We start from the raw sequence: 22,051 nt of genomic DNA, 5'->3' as shown, positions 1-22,051 counted from the left end.
TTCCTACTTATAGGGTTGACAGGAATCAGGGACATAGGGAGAAAGTCCTGTCAACAACAATGAAAAAGGTGAACTTAATTCAAAGGAACTTTGAGGGCAGCCTGGGTGACTCAGCGGTTTAGCGCCACCTACAGCCCAGGGTGTGATCCTGGAGACCCGGGATCAAGTCCCAGGTCAGGCTCCCTGCATGGTGCCTGCTTCTCCCTCTGCCTGTGTCTCTACCTCTCTCTCTCTCTCTCTCTCTCTCTCTCTCTCTCTCTGTCTCTCGTGAATAAATAAGTAGTTTTTTAAAGATACAATTTGTATATGCATATATGTATTGTAACTGCATTTTATGGGAGAGAGAGAATGACAGAGAAGGAGGTTATCAAAGCAAATACACAGAGAGGTGGGATTTAGACATAATGTCTAGAAATCAGTCAGGAATTTTAGAGCTGCATTAATTTTGAGGCAACTCTTTTTGAAAGGATTTTATTTATTCATTCATGAGAGATATACAGAGAGGGGCAGATGGAGAAGCAGGTTCCCGGCGGGGAGCCTGATGTGGGACTCAATTCCAGGACCCCGGGATCAAGACCTGAGCCAAAGGCCGACTGTCAACCACTGAGGCACCCAAGTGCCTCTGGCAACTCTTTAAGAATTGTGATTTTCTCTAGCATTATTGAGTTTCTCTGTTGAAAAAACTGAATAGACTAATCAAAATTTTTCAAACACAGACTGGTGGGTAATTAAAGGAATAAAGACATTTGGTCATATGACCAAAGAGTAGCTAATGTGTCTCAAAACAAATAAAAAGCAGGAAAATAATGTGGGTTACGAAGAGGGGGGATATGGCCCTGAATAAGAGAAAAATAACACTAGACCACAATATACTGGAAATAAAAATGAAATATATGTCAGAATATAAGGATGAGTAACAACAACAAAAAAAGGATGAGTAACATGTGCATGAATAGTATCTCTTGTATATATTTTTAGGGTAATTTCCTGAAAATTATTTTATGGTCCTTTTTTTAATATGTATATATTTTTATTGGAGATCGATTTGCCAATATATAACATCCAATGCTTATCCTGTCAAGTACCCCCCTCAGTGCCCATCACCCCAGTCACCTCATCCCCCTGCGCACCTCCCCTTCCGCTACCCCTTGTTCATTTCCCAGAGTTAGGAGTCTCTAATGTTTTGTCACCCTCTCTGATTTTTCCCACTCATTTTGTCTCCTTTCCCATATAATCCCTTTCACTATTTTTGACATTCCCCATGAGTGAAACCATATAATGATTGTCCTTCTCTGATTGACTTACTTCACTCGGCATAATACCCTCCAGTTCCATCCACGTCGAAGCAAATGTGGGTATTCGTCATTTCTAATGGCTGAGGAATATTCCATTGTATACATAGACCACATCTTCTTTATCCATTCATCTTTCGATGGACACCGAGGCTCCTTCCACAGTTTGGCTATTATGGACATTGCTGCTAAAACATCGGGGTGCAGGTGTCTCAGTCTTTCACTGCATCTGTATCTTTGGAGCAAACCCCAAGCAATGCAATTGCTGGGTCATAGGGTAGCCCTATTTTTAACTCTTTGAGGAACCTCCACACAGTTTTCCAGACTGGCTGCACCAGTTCACATTCCCACCAACAGTGCAGGAGGGTTCCCCTTTCTCCACATCCTCTCCAACATTTGTTGTTTCCTGTCTTGTTAATTTTCCTCATTCTCACTGGTGTGAGGTGGTATCTCATTGTGGTTTTGATTTGTATTTCCCTGATGGCCAGTGATGTGGAGCATTTTCTCATGTGCTTGTTGGCCATGTGGATGTCTTCTTTGGTGAAATTTCTGTTCATGTCTTTTGCCCATTTCATGATTGGATTGTTTGTTTCTTTGCTGTTGAGTGTAATAAGTTCTTTATAGACCTTGGATACTAGCCTTTTATCTGATAGGTCATTTCCAAATATCCTCTCTCATTCTGTACTTTGTCTTTTAGTTTTGTGGACTGTTTCTTTTGCTGTGCAGAAGCTTTTTATCTTGATGAAGTCCCAATAGTTCATTTTTGCTTTTGTTTCCCTTGCCTTCACAGAGGTATCTTGCAAGAAGTTGCTGTGGCCAAGATCAAAAAGGGTGTTTCCTGTGTTCTCCTCTAGGATTTTGATAGATTCTTGTCTCACATTTAGATCTTTCAACCACTTTGAGTGTATCTTTGTGTATGGTGTAGGTAAATGGTCTGCATTCTTCTGCACATAGCTGTCAAACTATCTCAGCACCATTTATTGAAGAACTGTCCTTTTTCCAATGGATAGTCTTATTGTATGGTTCTATGAAGTTCTATGAATGTGATACATAAATGAGAGCTTTTATTCATGGAGATTTAAAAATTAGGAAAACAAAATGAAACACCGATTTTCCTCATTCTCAATCATTAATACAGTATATTAGTGTTTCTGCTAAGACAGAAAAATAAAATCCAGATACATGAACACTTGTCTCCTTTAACCTGTGATTTCTATATTCTAAATATAAAAACTCTATGCCTTTTACTCAGTTGCTTTTCTTTAATTTGGAAAATTTAGGTAGATGTGATTTTGAAGTCAATAATGTCATTAAACAAGTTACATTCTGAAAGAATGTGTAGGCTGATACATCAGCACATATTGAAAGGAAAAACATGTTTAAAGAATGAGGAGGATAGAGAAACAACAATTTTGGGACTGCATTGATCAATGAATTTTTCTGGGGAGAATGTAGGGTAGATTGATCTTAAGCATTGAAGGGTAGAAGGAAACTTACATGGACGGAATTACACAAAGGAGGCCTTGCATGATTGAAGATGTAATGGTAGTAAATTAAGAATACTGGCCTGACACTAAGGACTTTTATGAGGGTATTAGGGATTAATGATGGGAATCAAGGACAGAGAGATACTAAGGACCTGCCTTAGCCAGGAAAAGTGGTGAATTAAACAGAAAAAAAAAAGAAAGAAAGAAACAAACAAACAAAACAAGACACCCAACCAAAAAAAGGAAAAAAAAAAATACCTTCAGATTCACAGCCCTTAAAATCTCTTCAAGAACTAGGGAAATTAGATGGCAATTGTTTTGCCTCATTTACAGTCAGAAGTTCATGATGTCTTTGAAATCACATTCATACTACCTACTTATGCACCTGCCAAAGAGGAAAATCTGTAGTCATCTAACACAAGTGAGGGGTAGAAGTCCACATTGAGTAGAATTAGAGTTCCCTTGTCTATTTGAAGGGCATTCATTATATACATCTGTCTAAATTATTTTGTAAAAATTTAAACTGACTTCACACATGTTTAGCTGCTAATGAATTGATAGCACAAAAAGAACCAGAGAGGCCAAAACCAAAGTTTCTTATAATGAATCAGATAAGGAATGCCTGGGGTCTGAACCTATTTTTAGGTAGGTATAATATCCATTGATATTCGGATCCACTACATCTCATCCACATAGAAACTAGCTTTCCCTTAGGTATCAAGTCATCCTCAGAATAAAGCTTCCTTCAGGTGGTTCTGAGTCTAGCATGATGTGGTCACAGTTGAGCTTTGTCTTTGTTAGAGCTAATAGAGAAGGCCAAAGAAAGTGACCAGCAAGCATGAAAACCTGGAGATGGTGCAGGTGGGAAGACAGTTTCCCTGGAGATTAAACATTTTCCTTCTTGCACTGGAAAGAGAAAAGGATCTGTACACATTACAAATACCTGAAATGGACCTGACAACATTTTTTGAAGTGTCTCTGTGTGTGTCTGTGTGTGTAAAAGAGAGAAAGAGAGAGAGAGAGAGAGAGAGAGAGAGAGAAAGGAAGGAGAGATAGAATAGTAATAGAGTAGATGTGCTTAGGGAGGGAATCTCTGGGTGGCTCAGCAGTTTTAGTGCCTGCCTTCAGCCCAGGGCGTGATCCTGGAGTTCCGGGGTCGAGTCCCACATCAGGTTTTCTGCATGAAGCCTGCTTTTCCCTATGCCCTTGTCTCTGCCTCTCTCTCTCTCTTTCTCTCTCTCTCTGTGTGTGTGTGTCTTTCATGAATAAATAAATAAAATCTTAAAAAAAAAAAAAAAGATGTGCTTAGTGAGGTAAGACTATGCGAGAGGAATATCAAGAGCCAGGAACAGAGTAATTACATCAATCCAGAGAGTTACAACAAGGTTCCAGACCATGGATTCTGGACATATCTCAGAAATAAAATAATGCAATGGCTGTAGAGCCGTGATTTCACATTTATCTGAGCCCTGGATTACCCAGTGATCCCTGAGGCAAATGGTTAGAGCATCAGACAAGTGAAGTTTTCAATTAATTGATCCTTCAGTACAGAGGTTATCTTGGTGGAAACCCCCTAGATTTTGTATACATGCACAATTCATGTCCTTTCAAAGGAGAACGCATTTAGACTTAGTATTTTGCATGTGTTGAAATCAAACAAGCAAAGGGACAGTTTGTGTCGATAGCCTTTTTTTAAAAATTTTTATTTATTTATGATAGTCACACACAGAGAGAGAGAGAGAGAGAGAGAGAGAGGCAGAGACACAGGCAGAGGGAGAAACAGGCTCCATGCACCGGGAGCCTGACATGGGATTTGATCCTGGGTCTCCAGGATCGCGCCCTGGGCCAAAGGCAGGCGCCAAACCGCTGCGCCACCCAGGGATCCCTTGACAGCCTCTTGTATCTACAACCTGTCTGCTGCTTTTTGGGGCAGAATGAGCTTTGCAAGAGCAAGGGCCCAAAGAACCAGCAATTGACTAGGAGTCACTTCTATCAACATCTGCCATTATAAATGAGAAAAATAAAGCTAATGCTTGATATTTATGTTGCAGATCAACAACATTATTAAGTTGAAAACGTGCGATCTGAATGCATGCTCCAGGCTAAGCACAGGGCCAGATGTCCTGTTGGGAGACTTGAGCTGCAACCTAAAGGAGTCAACAAGAGTGTAGCCTCATTGTTTGCTGCAGGCAAATTCTGCAGATGTCATGTGTGTTTGCTCAGCCCCTGGCACAGTGTCTTTTACATGGGAAATATCAGGAAAAGCACTCAGATCGAACTTAACTGAATTCCTTTGGTATTACTATTGTACCAACGAGAAGGAAAAGCTTCAAAGTGAATGTGAGAATGTCACAGTTATGTGATGTGCAAGCAATGTTTAAACTGGAACAGATACTAACATTCTCCCAGAGGAATGAATGACAGTAAACAGGAAACTGGGCTGTGCATTGACATCCAAGGGTGGGTTGTAGAGGAGCAGGTATTTGGAAGAGAAAGGAAATGGTTTAAGGGTTGGGTTAAGAGTGTGATGTAATGCCACACCTTTTTTTTTTTTTTTTGGTCCATTTTATTTTTTTTGTTTTATTTTTTTATTATTTTATTTATTATATTTTTAACATTTAATTGATTTTTTAAATTGGAGTTCAATTTGCCAACATATAGCATTACACCCAATGTTCATCCAGCCAAGTGCCCCCCTCAGTGCCCGTCACCTAGTCATCCCCACCCCCCGCCCACCTCTCTTTCCACCACTCCTTGTTATTTCCCAGAGTTAATGCCACACTTTGATTAAAGAGGACAGTTCCACAAAATTTGTATTTTCTAATTGAGCATTGCCTGGTTCAGGACAATTTTAATCTTTTTTTTTTTTTTTTTCGTGGCTGTATTAAAGCCAGTTGTGTGTTCCATGCATTTTATTCCACCCATCCAACCAAAACCAATGAGACTGTATGTGAGGAATATAATCATTTTATTTTATTTTTTTAAAGATTTTATTTATTCATGAGAAACACAGAGAGAGAGGCAGAGACATAGAAGAGGAAGTGTCCTGCACTGCATTCCCTGCAGGGAGCCTGATGCAAGACATCCTGGGACCCTGGTATCACACTGTGAGCCAAAAGCAGATGTTCAACCATGTAGCCATGCAGGCATCACAGGAATATAATCATTTTAATAATAACGATATGAAAAGTATTTCTCAGTAGTAAATCATAGCAATTGATTTCTGAACAAATACATTTTCAGATTTATTTTACTAACGTTATCTTCTTCAGAATCAGTAAGTGCCATCTATTCTTTGAAATGATATTATTTTTTGAGCAGTTATTTATATGAGAAAGTTTTCCAAGAGAAACTAAAAATATTTAAATGTTTCATTTTAGACCATTATTCTATCAATATCAATTTTCCATGCAAAATGTATACCTGAATTTCAGTAAGAATATTTTATTCATGCATCAAGTTTTACTCATTTCAAAATCTGCCTAGTTTGCCATTTGTCAACATCAATTTTATTTTGTATTGTTTAGTTCAAAAATTTCTACTTTTGCCTGGAATACTGGAGATTACTCCCTAAGGTCCACCTCTGAGGTATAATTTATTTAAAATGCCATGACACAAGTTCTGTTATAGACCCCGTTATGTATATATTTAACTTTTTTATTGATGATGTTTATTTGTAGATTAGTTTCAGTTTTACAGAAAAATTGTGCAGAAAGTGTAGTTTCCATATACACTCTCTTCCTCTCCCATCCTACATTTTCTCTGGCAATTAACATCTTGCACTAGTGTGGTACATTCGTTGCAACTGATGAACAAATTGGTATTAATTAGGTTTTCTTATATTTACTATTAACTAAAGTCATAATTTACATTAGAGCTCATTCTTTGTGTTCTACATTTCTTTGGGGTTGGACAAATGCTTGATATCTTATAGCCATTATTGTTGTACCTTATAGAATATTCTTCTACCTTAAAAAAGTCCTAGGCTCCACCTATTCACCCCTCTCTTTTTCTCCCTGAAACCGTGGTGAATACTGTCTCTATAGTTTTACTTTTCTAGAATATCATATAGTAGGAATCCCATGTGGGTGGCTTTTCCAGGGCAGCCTCATTCACTTAGCAACATGGACTTAACGTTTCTCCAAATCTTTTGGGACTTGATAGTTCATTTCTTATTGTCACTGAATACTTCATCATGTGGAAGTATCACAGTTTGTGTATACATGATAGAGATATTGGTTGCTTCCCAGTTTTGGCAATTGTGAATAAAGATGCTATTAATATTCATGCACAAGCTTTGTGTTTACATAAGCTTTGAATTCACTTGGATAATACTTAGGAGCACAGTTACTGGATTTCATGATAAGCCTATGGTTAGCTTTGTGCACTGTCTCCCACGTAGCTGTGCCATTTTGCATCTTCACCCTTAATGAATGAGAATTCTTGTTGACCCACTTCCTTACCAGCATTTAACACATCAGAGTCTTGAATTTCAGGCAATTGAAAAAGGTGTGTGGTAATATTGCACTGTTGCTTTGTTTTGAAATTCTGTGACCTAGGATGTTGAGCATTTTTTATGTGCTCATTTTTCATCAATATATCCTCCTCTTGGTTGAGGTTTATGTTCAGAATTTTGCCCATTTTTAATTTGTTCACTTTCTTATTGTTGAGTTTTAAGAGTTCTTTGTACATTTTGGATAAAAGTCCTTTAATCAAATACATACTTTGTAAATATTTGGTCCCTGTCTGTGATTTGTCTTTTAATTCTCTTAACCATGTCTTTCACCGAACAGATGGTTTCCAACTGTAATGAAGATTAACTTAATCAATTTCTTTTTTCACCGATCATACTTTGAAAGTTAACAAAAAGTTGACTGTTGGGGCCATGATCTCCTATAGGTTATCCTATCCTCTCTTTTAGAATTTTTATACTTTATTTCCCACCTAAAAGTACTGTGATCCACTTGGAGTGAATTTTTGTGAAAGATGTAAGGTCTATGTCTACATCGTTTATTTTTGCATGTGGATATGCAGTCGTTCCTGCACCATTAGTGGAAAAGATTTTCCTTCTCCATTAAATTGCCTTTGTTCTGTGTCAGTTAACTTTGCATATGTGTGTGTCTATTTATGGGCTCTCACTTCTATTTGTTTCCATTTTGTTCTTCTCTAGTGCCTATTGCTGTTTTGGGTCTTTTCCCTTTCCATATTAACTGAATGAAGAACAGTTTGTACATATACACAATGTGACCTGCTGGGATTTTGATGATACTTACATTGCATATGTACATCAAGTCTATAATAAATGACATGTTAATAATATTAATTTTTCCTTTCCTAAGCATAGAGACATTTAACTTTTTATTAAACAATGCATATTCATAGATAGATTGTTGTCTTTAAGGTATAGGTCACTACTTTGTAACTTCCTATTTTCCATTAGTATAGAATACTGCTCAGAATGGTGAATGTTTCTTTTTTTCCTCTCTTTGCATTGACTGCAGACAAATGACTGCCTGTGAATTCCACTTGGGTAAAAACAAAATTAATACATGTAACATCTTCAATGAAAATCTCTCCTCTCGTCTTGTCTTTGTCAATTCCCCCTAGTGTGAGCTTTTCTTACATTGACATCCCATAGAATTATACATGAGGCTTTACTTCCCTCTAAACTTAAAATCTTATTTTATCATACTTAGCATACCTATTTAATCTCTTTGATGACATAGAAAGCCCCCCCCCTTTTTTTTAATTTAACTTAACCCACAGTTCCTAGATACTAACCAATTGCTTAGTAAAGGGATTTACAATGAATCATAGTTTTAGAAAGAAAGATCTCTGACAGGCAAATGGTTTCACTCACCTCCCCTTTTTTATTGTATCTGTTTTCTAAAAGTTATTTAAAAGAATAGACAGCATAAAGTCCATGGAGACATGAAATAAATAACAAAACAATAAGAAAAATACATGTAACATCCTAAGTTCTTGAACCTATTATAAAACCAAACTAACATTCTTTAACTGACAAATGGCCACAAATGCACATACAGCTTCAAATGCAAGTGGGTTTGCTTTGCATATTGAATTCTCCTGTGTATTTGTGTTGCCTTCATGGAGAGAGGTAGACACAGAGACAGGGGCAGAGAATTTGGGGAGCCTGTCTGTGCATTCCTAGAATTACACAATCAATAAACAGCTAGGCTTGACAAAATGCCCTTTAAAAACAAATTCAATTTCTGTTTCTAGAAATTTCAATAAATCTAGATGAGAACAAATAAAGAGAAACTCAATACAAAATTTGCAACATTAATCAAGCAGCTCTAAGCCAAGATGTTCAAGCTCAATGGCACAATCTTCATGCCCCCGGTGCTGACACTGATTGGGATCCCCGGCTTGGAGTCTGTGCAGTTCTGGATTGGAATTCCTTTCTGTGCCATGTACATCATTGCTCTGTTTGGGAATTCCCTGCTCCTGGTCATCATCAAATCAGAACGCAGCCTCCATGAGCCCATGTATCTCTTCCTGGCAATGCTTGGAGCAACAGACATTGCTCTCAGCACCTGCATCCTACCAAAAATGCTAGGCATCTTCTGGTTTCATCTGCCTGACATATACTTTGATGCCTGTCTCTTTCAGATGTGGCTTATCCACACCTTCCAATGCATTGAATCAGGAATTCTGCTGGCCATGGCCCTGGACCGCTATGTGGCCATCTGTGATCCCCTGAGACATGCAACCATCTTTACCTACCACTTTCTCACTCAAATTGGAGTGGGAGTGATGCTCAGAGCAGCCCTCCTTGTAGCTCCATGTCTCATCCTCATCAAATGTCGGCTGAAACACTTCGGGACCACTGTGGTCTCCCATTCATACTGTGAGCACATGGCCATTGTGAAGTTGGCAGCAGAAGACATTCGAGTCAACAAGATCTATGGTCTCTTTGTGGCCTTCACTATACTTGGATTTGACATAATCTTCATCACCCTCTCCTACATCCGAATATTTATAACTGTCTTCAATCTGCCTCAGAGGGAAGCTAGGCTCAAAGCCTTCAACACCTGCATTGCCCATATTTGTGTCTTCCTTGAGTTTTATCTCCTTGGTTTCTTCTCCTTCTTTACACACAGGTTTGGGTTCCATATTCCACCCTACATTCATATTCTTCTGTCCAACCTTTACCTGCTTGTCCCTCCTTTGCTCAATCCTATAGTGTATGGGGTGAAGACCAAACAGATTCGAGATCGAGTGTCCAAGGTTTTCCACTCTAAAGATTCCTCTTGACTTCTCATTTAACTTTTATCAAATAATAAAATTCAATTTGAGAAATAGTAGTTTGGGATCAGATTTTGTGCTTTCTCAAGTTCATTTATGCTGCTGAAAGATACAGTTCTAGATTTTATGTTGGAGACAGGCTCTCATTCCTATTTAAACCATTAGTATTTATGTACACAGAATCAACTTATTAGTAGATGACATAAAAGAGAGAAAACATGCAGATTTGCTTCTGGTTTAGTCAATCTTTAATTTAATTTAGTTTAGTTCAATATTTCAGTGAGGAAATTTCTTAAAAACACAAGTAAATTTAAATAGTTAACCTCTGCTTAAAATATTTCCATTGTGTTCTTTAAAAACAATAAATTAATTCATAAAGTTGATAATTCCAAGGATTGTGAACTAATTTCTTTTTTGTCTTCTAATTTCAGTAATCTTGCTCCTCCAACTTATCATCTTTATCATTTTATTTTATTTTATTTTTTTTATCTTTATATTTTGTCATCACTATTCAATTATTTTCTGACTTACATTCATCTGAGCATTAAGATGAATGTTTAAGTTTGTATTGGAATGCAAATTTAAACATTTTTTAAATCCAAATGATTGGTTTCACAAAAACTTGAATATCTAGTTACTGAGAGTTCCCATAGACCCCCTACCCAGTTTTCCTTATCATTGTTTTCTTTCATTAATATGTGTTATAGTTCATGAATCAATGTTGATACATATGATTTACTAAAGTCCATATTTTATTATTGTTTCTTAATTTTTCCCTAACTTCCTTTATTTCCTAAAAGATCCCATCCTGGATGACACATTGCATTTAGTTGTCAAGTCTCTGTAAGCTTCTCTTGATTAGATTGGAATTACATGCTTTGGGGAGGAAAATCATAGATGTCAAATTCTCATTTTGATTACGTATCAAGGGTGCATATTATCAACATAATTGATTAACTGTGTATATTGAGCATAATTACTTATCTGAGATAGTATTTGTCAGGTTTCTTCATTTTAATTACCATTTCTTACTGTGCTTTTGGAAGGAAAATTGCTCTAATTAGACCACACTTAAGGAGTAGGGATTTATGTTCCTTCTCCTTGAGGACGGAATAGATACATAATTTAGTAAATTATTTAGAATTTTTTTACAAGGCAATTGATTTATTCTCCCTACTTATTAATTTCTTTAATCATTTATTTATATCAGTATGGATTTATGGGTATCTTTGTCATAATTTGAGTATAATCCAATATTACTTTATTTTATTGCTCATGCTGTTTCATCCTGACCATTGGATGCTTTTGTTCCTTTTTGGCTTACCCCTCACTGTGTGTGTGTGTGTGTGTGTGTGTGTGTGTGTGTGTGTGTGGCTTTTTTCTTTATGGCATTGGAAGATGCTCCAGGATAATCTTGGGTATTTCTTGCCCCAGTTCTAGAATTATGATTTCCCTGGGATGTTTTTTTCTTTTTATTGGTGAATAGAATTAGAAACGAAGAATTAAAGAATGCTTTAAATTCTCTCAGGTGACAGAGCAAGGAATTTTGTGTGTTAGCTAACCTATGCTCATACACATATCTATAAATATTTCTGTATGTAAACACTTGCATCTAAATTAAGTTAATTTATAGTTCTTAGTAATATCTGCAACATGAATTTATTACCACAAGGATCTTTCTAACTACTTAAATTTGCTTATTGCTAAAGTCCCATTCCTACAGTGAAAAATCTGGCTTCAACCATCTGTCACACATTTACTTGTTGATTTCCAATCCAGCATGCTGGATTTGATCTGTGTGCAATGATTTGTCCCATGGATTTGACATATTCATAATCTGTGTGATTGATTAAGAACAGTGGTAGGCTTTATAAGTACAAAATATAGTGTAGCTGTGTAATTCATAAGTTCAGGGATTGGACTAGATTTATCACCTGAAACCAGTGTCATCCACTATACGCAAGATTGTATGGACTTTTCACCATGACCATTGTACTATTCTTTGTTTCCCAGGGTGACCAATGACCTTCATAGTGCCACACACCAGATATTCTCTTATTGGATATACCAACTGCTTTTCTTCTTCTTTTTCTTTTTTTTAAATTTTATAAATTTATTTTTTATTGGTGTTCAATTTGCCAACATATAGAATAACACCCAGTGCTCATCACGTCAAGTGCCCACCTCAGTGCCCATCACCCAGTCACCTCCACCCCTCTGCCCACCTCCCCTTCTACCACCCCCAGTTCGTTTCCCAGAGTTAGGAGTCTTTCATGTTCTGTCTCCCTTTCTGATATTTCCCACTCATTTTTTCTCCTTTCCCCTTTATTCCCTTTCACTATTTTTTATAATTCCCAAATGAATGAGACCATATAATGTTTGCCCTTCTCTAATTGACTTATTTCACTCAGCATAATACCCTCCAGTTCCATCCACGTCGAAGCAAATCATGGGTATTTGCCGTTTCTAATGGCTGAAGAATATTCCATTATATACATAGACCAATTCTTCTTTATCCATTCATCTTCGATGGACACCAAGGCTCCTTCCACAGTTTAGCTATTGTGGACATTGCTGCTAGAAACATCGGGCTGCAGGTGTCCTGGCATTTCACTGCATCTGTATCTTTGGGGTAAATCCCCAGCAGTGTAATTACTGGGTCATAGGGCAGATCTATTTTTAACTCTTTAAAGAACCTCCAAACAGTTTTCCAGAGTGTCTGCACCAGTTCATATTCCCACCAATAGTGCAGGAGGGTTCCCCTTTCTCCACATCCTCTCCAACATTTGTGGTTTCCTGCCTTGTTAATTTTCCCCATTCTCACTGGTGTGAGATGGGATCTTATTGTGGTTTTGATTTGTATTTCCCTGATGGCAAGTGATGCGGAGCATTTCCCCACGTGCGTGTTGGCCATGTCTATGTCTTCCTCTGTGAGATTTCGGTTCATGTCTTTTGCCCATTTCATGATTGGATTGCTTGTTTCTTTGCTGTTGAGTGTAATAAGTTCTTTATATATCTTGGAAACTAGCCCTTTATCTGATACGTCATTTGCCAATATCTTCTCCCATTCTGTAGGTTGTCTTTGAGTTTTGTTGATGGTATCTTTGCTGTGCAAAAGCTTCTTATATTAAGATTTGTATGGAATCAGAAAAGACCCTGAATAGCCAGGGGGATTTTAAAATAGAAAACTATAGCTGGGAAGATCACAATGCCAGATTTCAGGTTGTACTACAAAGTTGTGGTCATCAAGGCAGTGTGGTACTGGCACAAAAGCAGACACATAGATCAATGGAACAGAATAGAGAATCCAGAAGTGGACCCTCAACTTTATGGTCAACTAATATTCGACAAAGGAGGAAGGACTATCCACTGGAAAAAAGACAGTTTCTTCAATAAATGGTGCTGGGAAAATTGGACCTCCTCATGCAGAAGAATGAAACTAGATCACTCTCTTACACTATACACAAAGATAAACTCAAAATGAATGAAAGATCTTAATGTGAGACAAGATTCCATCAAAATCCTAGAGGAGAACACAGGTCACACCCTTTTTGAACTTGGCCAGAGTAACTTCTTGCAAGATTCATCCATGACGGCAAGAGAAACAGAAGCAAAAATGAACTATTGGGACTTCATCAAGATAAGAAGCTTTTGCACAGCAAAAGATACCACCAACTGCTTTTCTAATTGTATGTTTTTCCTTGAAGCATTTTTTCTTTTATTTTGATGACATCAGTTATTTGAAGACATCACTGTCTTCTGCAGGCATTTTTATTTTATATTTTTTACTATGTCTATTCACTTCTGTTGAGATGTTACCTCTACTTGGAAACCCTCCCCCTGTTACCTGGTAATATTATCATCATTCTTCAATGCTCAAATCAGCCTTTCCTTGGCATCTCCTCCAATATTCTTCAATTAGAATTTTCTCAGACTTGATGTTTTTCTGTTGTTTGATAATCATCCATGTATTTATTTTTAAAGTGGGCTCCAATGTTGTGCTTGAACTCATGACCCTGAGATCAAGACCTGAGCTGAAATCAAGGGTCAGATGCTTAAGTAATGGAGCCACCCAAGCACCCCATCATCTATGTTTTTAACTATATTATATTTAATGTTTTGTCTACATTATCTGGGATGGCTGGTGAATTTTATTTTCTCTTTACTTAATATTTTTTTACCACTTAGTTTCCATGTATCTTTGCCTTATAATTTGAAAATAAATACTCTATGACATCAATTGTTTTTGTGTAACTTTTTTCAGTGACTTGGCATGTAATTCACTGAGAGAAGACATTTTTTATAATGGTTTGGGTGGGGAGTAAGTGCAGAATGTCCACTTTGGGGCATGTTAAATTAAAGAAATAGGATCTCCTAGTAGATATACTCAGTTGGGAGCTCTATTTAGATATTTGAAAAAATAAATTTACTAATTGATCTTCATATTTTCTTTTTTTAAGATTTTATTTATTTATTCATGAGAGACACACACACAGAGAGAGAGAGAGAGAGAGAGAGAGAGAGGCAGAGACACAGGCAGAGGGAAGGAGAAGCAGGCTCCATGCAGAGAGCCCGATATGGGACTTGATCCCAGGACTCCAGGATCATGCCCTGGGCCGAAGGCAGGCGCCAAACCGCTGAGCCACCCAGGGATCCCGATCTTCATATTTTCAATACCTATCATAGCAGCGAGAATTGGTGTGTTTGGAAGATTGACTATTGTCAATCTATTGACTATTGGTTTGTTGACTACTGTGAAACTGTTTCATCTGTAGTCTCATTAAATTCTTACTTTAACACTATGAAGCTTAAAAACTATTTTTCAGATTACCAATGGTGAAGTTAGGATTTATAATGTTAAAAATGACACTCACCTAGCTATCAGTTATGGAAGCAGTATTTAAACTTGAGTTTGACAAACAAGAATATGGCTGTAGATGAAACATCTAAAAAGGTAAAGTTTTGAGGAACTAATTCATTTGAGAACAAACAAATGTTTATGAATTGTCCACAAAATATATACCAATGTTGGTCAAAGCCCAGCAATTTCCAATCAAAGAACACTACATCCCATGATGATCTAAAGTATCAGATCATTCAGTAACAGAGCATTCTATAGATACGTCCAATGTAGTTTCTTCTATGTTCCATGCATAGTAACATTAAACTTAGAAGTGAAACATTATCAACTTCAGCACTGAATGAATGTGATCAAAACAAATGATACTGAAGGAAAAGAGGAAAGAAATAAATTTAAAAAAAAAAGAAAAAGGAGAGGGGAATAACATATGGGTAAATAGTGTTTTCAGAATCTTAGAGTTTTCCTTAAGTTTTGAAAGTATATATATGTTTTTTTAATTTTTTATTTTTATATGTATATTTTTATTGGAGTTCGATTTGCCAACATTAACACTCAGTGCTCATCCCGTCAAGCACCCCCCTCAGTGCCCATCACCTAGTCACCTCATCTCCCTGCCCACTTCCCCCTCCACTACCCCTTGTTTGTTTCCCAGAGTAGGAGTCTCTCATGTTCTGTCACCCTCTCTGAGTTTTCCCACTCATTTTCTCTGCTTTCCCCTATAATCCCTTTCGCTATTTTTTATATTCCCAGTATGAGTGAAACCATATAATGATTGTATAGTAATAGTGTTACCAGGCTGTACTGATTTGACAATTTTCTAGTAAAGTAGAAGTAATTCTTGCTTGGAGTGTTGTCAAGGTATTGTAGCAGATTTATCACTTATAAGGGATTTTAAGGAAATTTAAGAAATATCTACCACAATATAGAAAAGAAGAGGAGATGTAGAAGGGTAAAAAATTAAAATAGAGGAATAAGCATCCATATTTATAAGGCAAGTAAGTATAAGCATATTAATGGGCAATATTGCATAATACAGAGCATGTATTTTGAAAGCCAGAGTCCCTGGGTTCAATTTTACATTGCCTTGTGCTAGGGGAGCTACCTTTATGCAATTTACTAAACCTTTTTGTGCCTCAGTTTTCTACTTGGTACGAGGAGAATAATAATACTACCCACATCACAGTATAGTTTTGTGGACTAAAGGAGTAAATAAATGTAAAAGGCTTCATAAACAGTCAAACCCACAGTGATCATTATTTGAGGGTTAAGCCGTTATTACAACTGTTATAACAAGTAAAATGAAACTTGAAAATGATGACTTTTACTGAAGAATTTTATATCTGTGCATGTAACAGTGTGAATTGGAAAATAATTTGTTTTCTTAAATTACATTGTCCAATATACTGAGAATTTTAAAGTTATTACAAAAATTAACCTAGCTATTTCACATTTGTGAATATCATGAAATATTATTCATAAATATAGAATACAAAATAATGTCAATAATAAATAACAATTATTGCAAGTATTTATTGAATGCTTCCCATGAAGCTTATTTCCAAGAGAAAGAAAGGGAAATATTAAAAAATGAAAAAAAGAGAGAAAAATGTACAACATCAAATATCCCTGCTGAGAAATAAAACTGAATTGAGAAATTGTATGTTGGGGACAAAGTTGCAACTATTGTTTATGTACCATGATTTCATAAAACAGAATCTGCAAACATGGGTTTGTATTTACATATTTTAGTTTCCAGAAATCTTCTTGTTTGGGAGGAAGAGACTAGCCACTCGGTCACGAATCTGTTTGGTCTTGACACCATACACCAGGGGATTGACTGTGGGAGGCACCAAAAGATACAAACTTGCAAAAATTATATGAATGCTTGGAGGTACCTTCTTGCCAATACGGTGAGTTAGGAAACTAAATAGTGCAGGTGTGTACGATACAAGTAGAGTGCAGACATGGGCAGCACAGGTGCCCAGAGCTTTAGAGCGGGCATTCTGAGAAGATAGCCGGAAGACTGCCTGAAGGATCTTGATATAGGATGTAGCTATGAGCCCTAGGTCCAACACCATCACTGAAAGGGCCACAGAGATTCCATATGCTCTGTTAATGAGGGTGTTGGCACTGGCCAACTTCACCACAGCCATGTGCTCACAGTAGGCATGATTGATAACATATTTAGTGTGATACGGTAGCCTTTTAATAAGAAGAGGACAGGGCAAAACCATAAAGGTAGCTCGGATCACACCAGCTAGACCCATTTTAGTGACCATTGGTGTTGTCAAGATGGTTGTATAACGCAGTGGGATACAAATAGCTACATACCGGTCGAAGGCCATGGCAACCAAGAGGGCTGACTCAATTATGCAGAATGTGTGGATAAAATACATTTGTGCTAGACAGATACTAAAGTCAAACTTGTGAGCATCCAACCAGAAGATACCCAGCATCTTGGGGGCTGTGGAAGAGACAAGAGCCATGTCATTCACTGCCAGCATACAAAGGAAGAAATACACAGGCAGGTGGAGGCTGGGTTCTATTTTGATGGTGATGATGATTACACTGTTCCCCAGCAGGGCCAGGGCAAACAGGAGGCAGACAGGGATGCCAATCCAGCAGTGAAAAGCTTGCAAACCAGGAATACCAACCAGGAAAAAAGATGAGATGTAGCTATGTGTAGCATTGTCTGCCATATTAAAACTGGAGAGTTTGCATGCTCTGGTGCAAAGTAGTGAGGCTAGTTTCCTATAGGAAGAAATCAAGAAATCAGAATAATTATTTATGTATGGAGATTCCAGGCACACTAAAATAGCCTCTGTGAAGGGCTGACTCTTCTCTAAAACTTCCGTAAGTTGTTGGGTTAATCACTTCCCCGTTATGGACCCGGTATCTTTATTTGCAAATAAGATGGACTTCTTTTTAAATTTTCTCTTCTCTGTTCAGTGTTTTTTCTGTTCTAGTTTTATATTTCCATTATCTATTAAGTATACAAGCAGTGATAAAATTTCTGCTTCTTTGTGCCTAGGATTTTTTGAATTGTGTGATATAGACATCAACTTTGCTTTAAAAAGACAAAGGCCACAATAGCCAAACTGTGGAAGGAGCCTCGGTGTCCATCGCAAGATGAATGGATAAAGAAGATGTGGTCTATGTATACAATGGAATATTCCTCAGCCATTAGAAACGACAAATACCCACCATTTGCTTCGACGTGGATGGAAGGTATTATGCTGAGTGAAATAAGTCAATCGGAGAAGGACAAACATTATATGGTCTCATTCTTTTGGGGAATATAAAAAATAGTGAAAGGGAATAAAGGGGAAAGGAGAAAAAATGAGTGGGAAATATCAGAAAGGGAGACAAAACATGAGAGACTCCTAACTCTGGGAAAGGAACTAGGGGTGGTGGAAGGGGAGGTGGGCTGGGGGTGGGGGTGACTGAGTGACGGGCACTGAGGGGGCACTTGATGGGATGAGCACTGGGTGTTATTCTATATGTTGGCAAACTGAACACCAATAAACAAGAAATTTATAAAAAAAAAAAAAAAAGAAAAAAAGACAAAGGCCACTGCTCTCAAGGAATTTTCAATCAAGTGTGAACATTCATGCAGGCATACACAAACACACAGATGCACACATGCATATATACAATGAATTGCAGGTTATACAAAAGGCAGTTGTAATATTAACAATATGGTAGACCACAGACAACTTAAATAATCAGGAATGCATAATAAGAAATTCAAACAGCTTAAATATAACCAAAATTCTTGTGAACATTAAAAATAAAACCTTATTCTCACTCATGACTAATGCCTTCTTATTTCAGAAAAGATCTTAAAGATAATCAGAAGGAGGACAGGATATTAGAAGCATATATCAAAAGTGAGGGGTATTAGCTGAAAATAGTAGAAAAACACAGATCTGTCATCAGAATTTTAAATTAATATTGTCCAGAACACAAGTTTTTTTTTTTTTTTTTTTTTTTTTTGCCATGGCTGTATCTCTACAACTTTTTATGTAATTCAAAAACAAGTACCTAAAATACTGCATTGATCAATCAACCCAATTTTTTAAGTGTATACTGTGTTTCAAATAATGAGGAAAAACTGTTTTTTTTTTTCTGAGCTATCCAAAAACAGTTAACTGCATTCAACATTACATGAAGTTACCATATGCAATTTTTAAAAAGATTTACATGAAACTTAATTTAGCATTTTAAGTGATGGGGGAAAATTGAAAATAAGTTCCTGCCTTGACAATTATTTTTCTTTTTTGAAAATTTCATTTCCTCATTCCTTCAGATAATTTAGACATTGCTATCAACACACATTTTTAACTAATGGGAATAATATAAGTCCATTTGGCATTCTGCTCCCCGGATTCCTGGCCTTGACCCTTGCTTTGCTACCTGGCTAATGACAGTGAGAGCAAAGTAATTCCAATCCAGTACTCCAGGTCTCAGTGCTACAAGCATCTTTTCATGATCCCTCACTGGTCTTGTCCTTTTGTTCCAGTAATGGCCCTCAAACCCTCTTCTGAGGATCAAATTTCCTCCTAAAATAGCAATTCAGAAATGCACACGCTCGTCTTCATACGTTGCCTTTTTAAAAATTTTTAATTGTTCCCAATATCTACTCCTGAAACTCATCTGATACGCAAGTTCAATAAATATTAATAAATATTCCTATTGGCAATACCTCTTTGTTTGACTTTTCATGTAATATCTGTTCAGAAAAAAAACATTCTGGTTATAATTAATGTGCATATTCTCCTCTTAAGCATATGCTACTCTGGACCTATGTGAGTAAGTATCTGAGGTGTTTCCATATAAGAAAGTGAGAATTCAAATTTGAGTTAATCATTATAAATATTTCAGAAGAATTCAGAATTTAAACATTATCCAGAATACAGAGACCCAGAATTTTGGATTGTCACGTTGGATGTGAGTCCCATAACCTCAGGTAGAGATAAGAATTTGGGGCAAGAAATTGGGAATATTGAACATTTAAACTATAAAAGATGTTTAAGTTTAATAAAAAGATCTTTATAGGTTTGTAGGTTTTTCCATGTTCTTCCATTTAGGAAAACCAAAAATTCAAGAGGATGTTTGGCAGAGAACTCAGTATACAGCAAGTGAGTAGTACATCTAGAAGTATAAACATGATTTCTAGGTAGAAAAAATTACACAGAACGAAAAATAAGCTTAATTGCTTTGTGATACATACATACTTAGTCATAAAAGTAGGTCTATAGGCATCAGTAAATTTACTTATAAGGCAATACTAAGGGGTGTCTGGGTGGCCCAGTTTGTTAAGCCTCTGTAATTGGTTTGGGTCATAATCCCAGGGTCCTGGGATTGAGCCTTACCTCAGGTTCCCTGCCCAGCAAGGAGTCTGCTTCTGCTTGCTCATATGGCCCTCTCCCACACCCCACCCCCATCTCCACCCCTACTCATGCTCTCTCTGGCTATTTCCGTCTGTACAATAGATAGAAAGATAGATAGAATGTCTCTCTCTCTCTTTAAATAAAAGACAATACTGGGAGAAAGAGGTTAAGTAGTTTCAATTTAGAGAGAGGCCAGGCTCCTGGAATGTGTAACTCAGGGATCTATAGGGAAACAACACCAAGAACATGGCAGCCTATTTTGAATGAGGTCAATAAGGTTGCTTATTACCTTATATTTACCAGACAGATTGCCAGGGAAGTCAGAAAGCCTGCCCACACCCTCTAGCTTCCTGTTAGTTCTGATTTTGCATTTGTTTCTGAAACATACAGATACCATGTTCCTTCTGCCTCCCAACTTTAGCATTTTACCTGCATCAGGGTTAGTTAGCCGAATCTGTGGCCTGCAATCTGCCCCTCCAGAGAGCATGATGCTAGTAGAGCATGCAATGCTTTCTATGTTCTGTTTTATTATATTTAGCATGTTTATACCATGTCTTAAATAATCACAGTCGGGGATATGCCACACGATGTTCACTGTTTTCCTCAAAGCTCCCCCACTATCTGCCTGTCTCTCATTTGTTGGCAACAGCTGTCACATGGTCCTTTCAACCAAAAATCTCAGAGCTATCCTTGACCCTTTGCCCTTTAAAACCTTAACAGTACAATCAAGCAGCCATTATATCTCACTGAATTTAATGATTTGATATCCATCAAATTCAGCATGTCATTCATCCTTTCTTCCTTTATCCTCATTTATTAACTCCCATAAAGTCTGAGGCATAGCCTCCTAATTATTTCTTCTGTTTCTGGCTTCTTTATAAAGTCCACCTCCTCACATCATCAATTATCTTTCAAAAGACAGATATGATTATTTTGCTTAAAGTCTTATCATTAAAAGTCTTATTCCAAAAAATGTTAATTTATGCTAAGTTTTTTTTTTTTTCATCTCTCAAGCTTCCAGTGTTGCCCTTACTTCCTTTCAGTGTAACCCAGAACTTCTAGCAGGTCTGGGATCATACAATATGGTTTTATTCTTTATGACTTTAAACTGTCTCTACATTTGGACTTGATTAATTTTTCCCTCATCTGCTTTATAAACTTTAATCTGTCTTTTCAATCCTGTTGAACATTTTCTGATTCTCTCAAGTGCTTGTTGTCTACTTCAAACTGTGATGAACCTTCTTATGCTCCCGTATCTTTCACATACTTGATGAGCACAAATATTACATCTTGTGGTAGCTATTCCTTTACTTGTCCTAAGTACTCCACTATCAATATGAGACATGAAGTAAAAAGACCATATATTAAGGACTTTGTGTCTCCAGTGTTTTGCTCAGTTTCTGATACAGAGGAAGCAGCTAAACTGTCAGTGATTAGACATTAACTGAGACATTCTTTCTGTTAGATAATGTTATGATAGTGTCAAGGTGGTTTTTAATCATGAGAGCATGTTACGTTCTGTTTGCACATGGGGAAGGTGGTGGTTCTACACTTACTAAATACCCTTCATCAATAAATACATTCCTCCTCCAGTTTAATCAAAGATAATACATTCTCTTAATTTTCATCTACGCTGTGCTTCCTTGCAAAAAGCAAAAGCAACACAGTATGGAAGCATAGTATGACATCCAAAGAATCCCTATGTGCTGTACCCTAAATGGTACAGAGGGAATTATTTTGAGACATGGA

At 37.0% G+C, this 22,051-nt stretch overlaps 2 protein-coding genes across 2 annotated transcripts; one reads left to right on the top strand and one right to left on the bottom strand.

The window, feature by feature from the left end:
• Nucleotides 1-9,106: 9,106 nt before the first annotated feature.
• LOC140615505 (olfactory receptor 52A5-like) lies at nucleotides 9,107-10,058 on the top strand. Its single transcript, XM_072795369.1, has one exon. The coding sequence runs from the start codon at nucleotides 9,107-9,109 to the stop codon at nucleotides 10,055-10,057; it is 951 nt and encodes a 316-aa protein (XP_072651470.1). The 3' UTR covers nucleotide 10,058.
• Nucleotides 10,059-16,654: 6,596 nt separating this feature from the next.
• LOC140614587 (olfactory receptor 52P1-like) lies at nucleotides 16,655-17,608 on the bottom strand. Its single transcript, XM_072793680.1, has one exon. The coding sequence runs from the start codon at nucleotides 17,606-17,608 to the stop codon at nucleotides 16,655-16,657; it is 954 nt and encodes a 317-aa protein (XP_072649781.1).
• Nucleotides 17,609-22,051: the final 4,443 nt, after the last annotated feature.

The sequence above is a fragment of the Canis lupus genome, chromosome 23 (genome assembly GCF_048164855.1).
Source record: "Canis lupus baileyi chromosome 23, mCanLup2.hap1, whole genome shotgun sequence".
NCBI lineage: Eukaryota > Metazoa > Chordata > Mammalia > Carnivora > Canidae > Canis > Canis lupus.
This window is presented reverse-complemented; position numbering and strand designations above follow the sequence as displayed.

Excerpts from the sequence above, each read along its gene's own strand:
- LOC140615505 (XM_072795369.1), top strand. The coding sequence starts at position 9,107 with ATGTTCAAGCTCAATGGCACAATCTTCATGCCCCCGGTGCTGACACTG.
- LOC140614587 (XM_072793680.1), bottom strand. The coding sequence starts at position 17,608 with ATGGCAGACAATGCTACACATAGCTACATCTCATCTTTTTTCCTGGTT.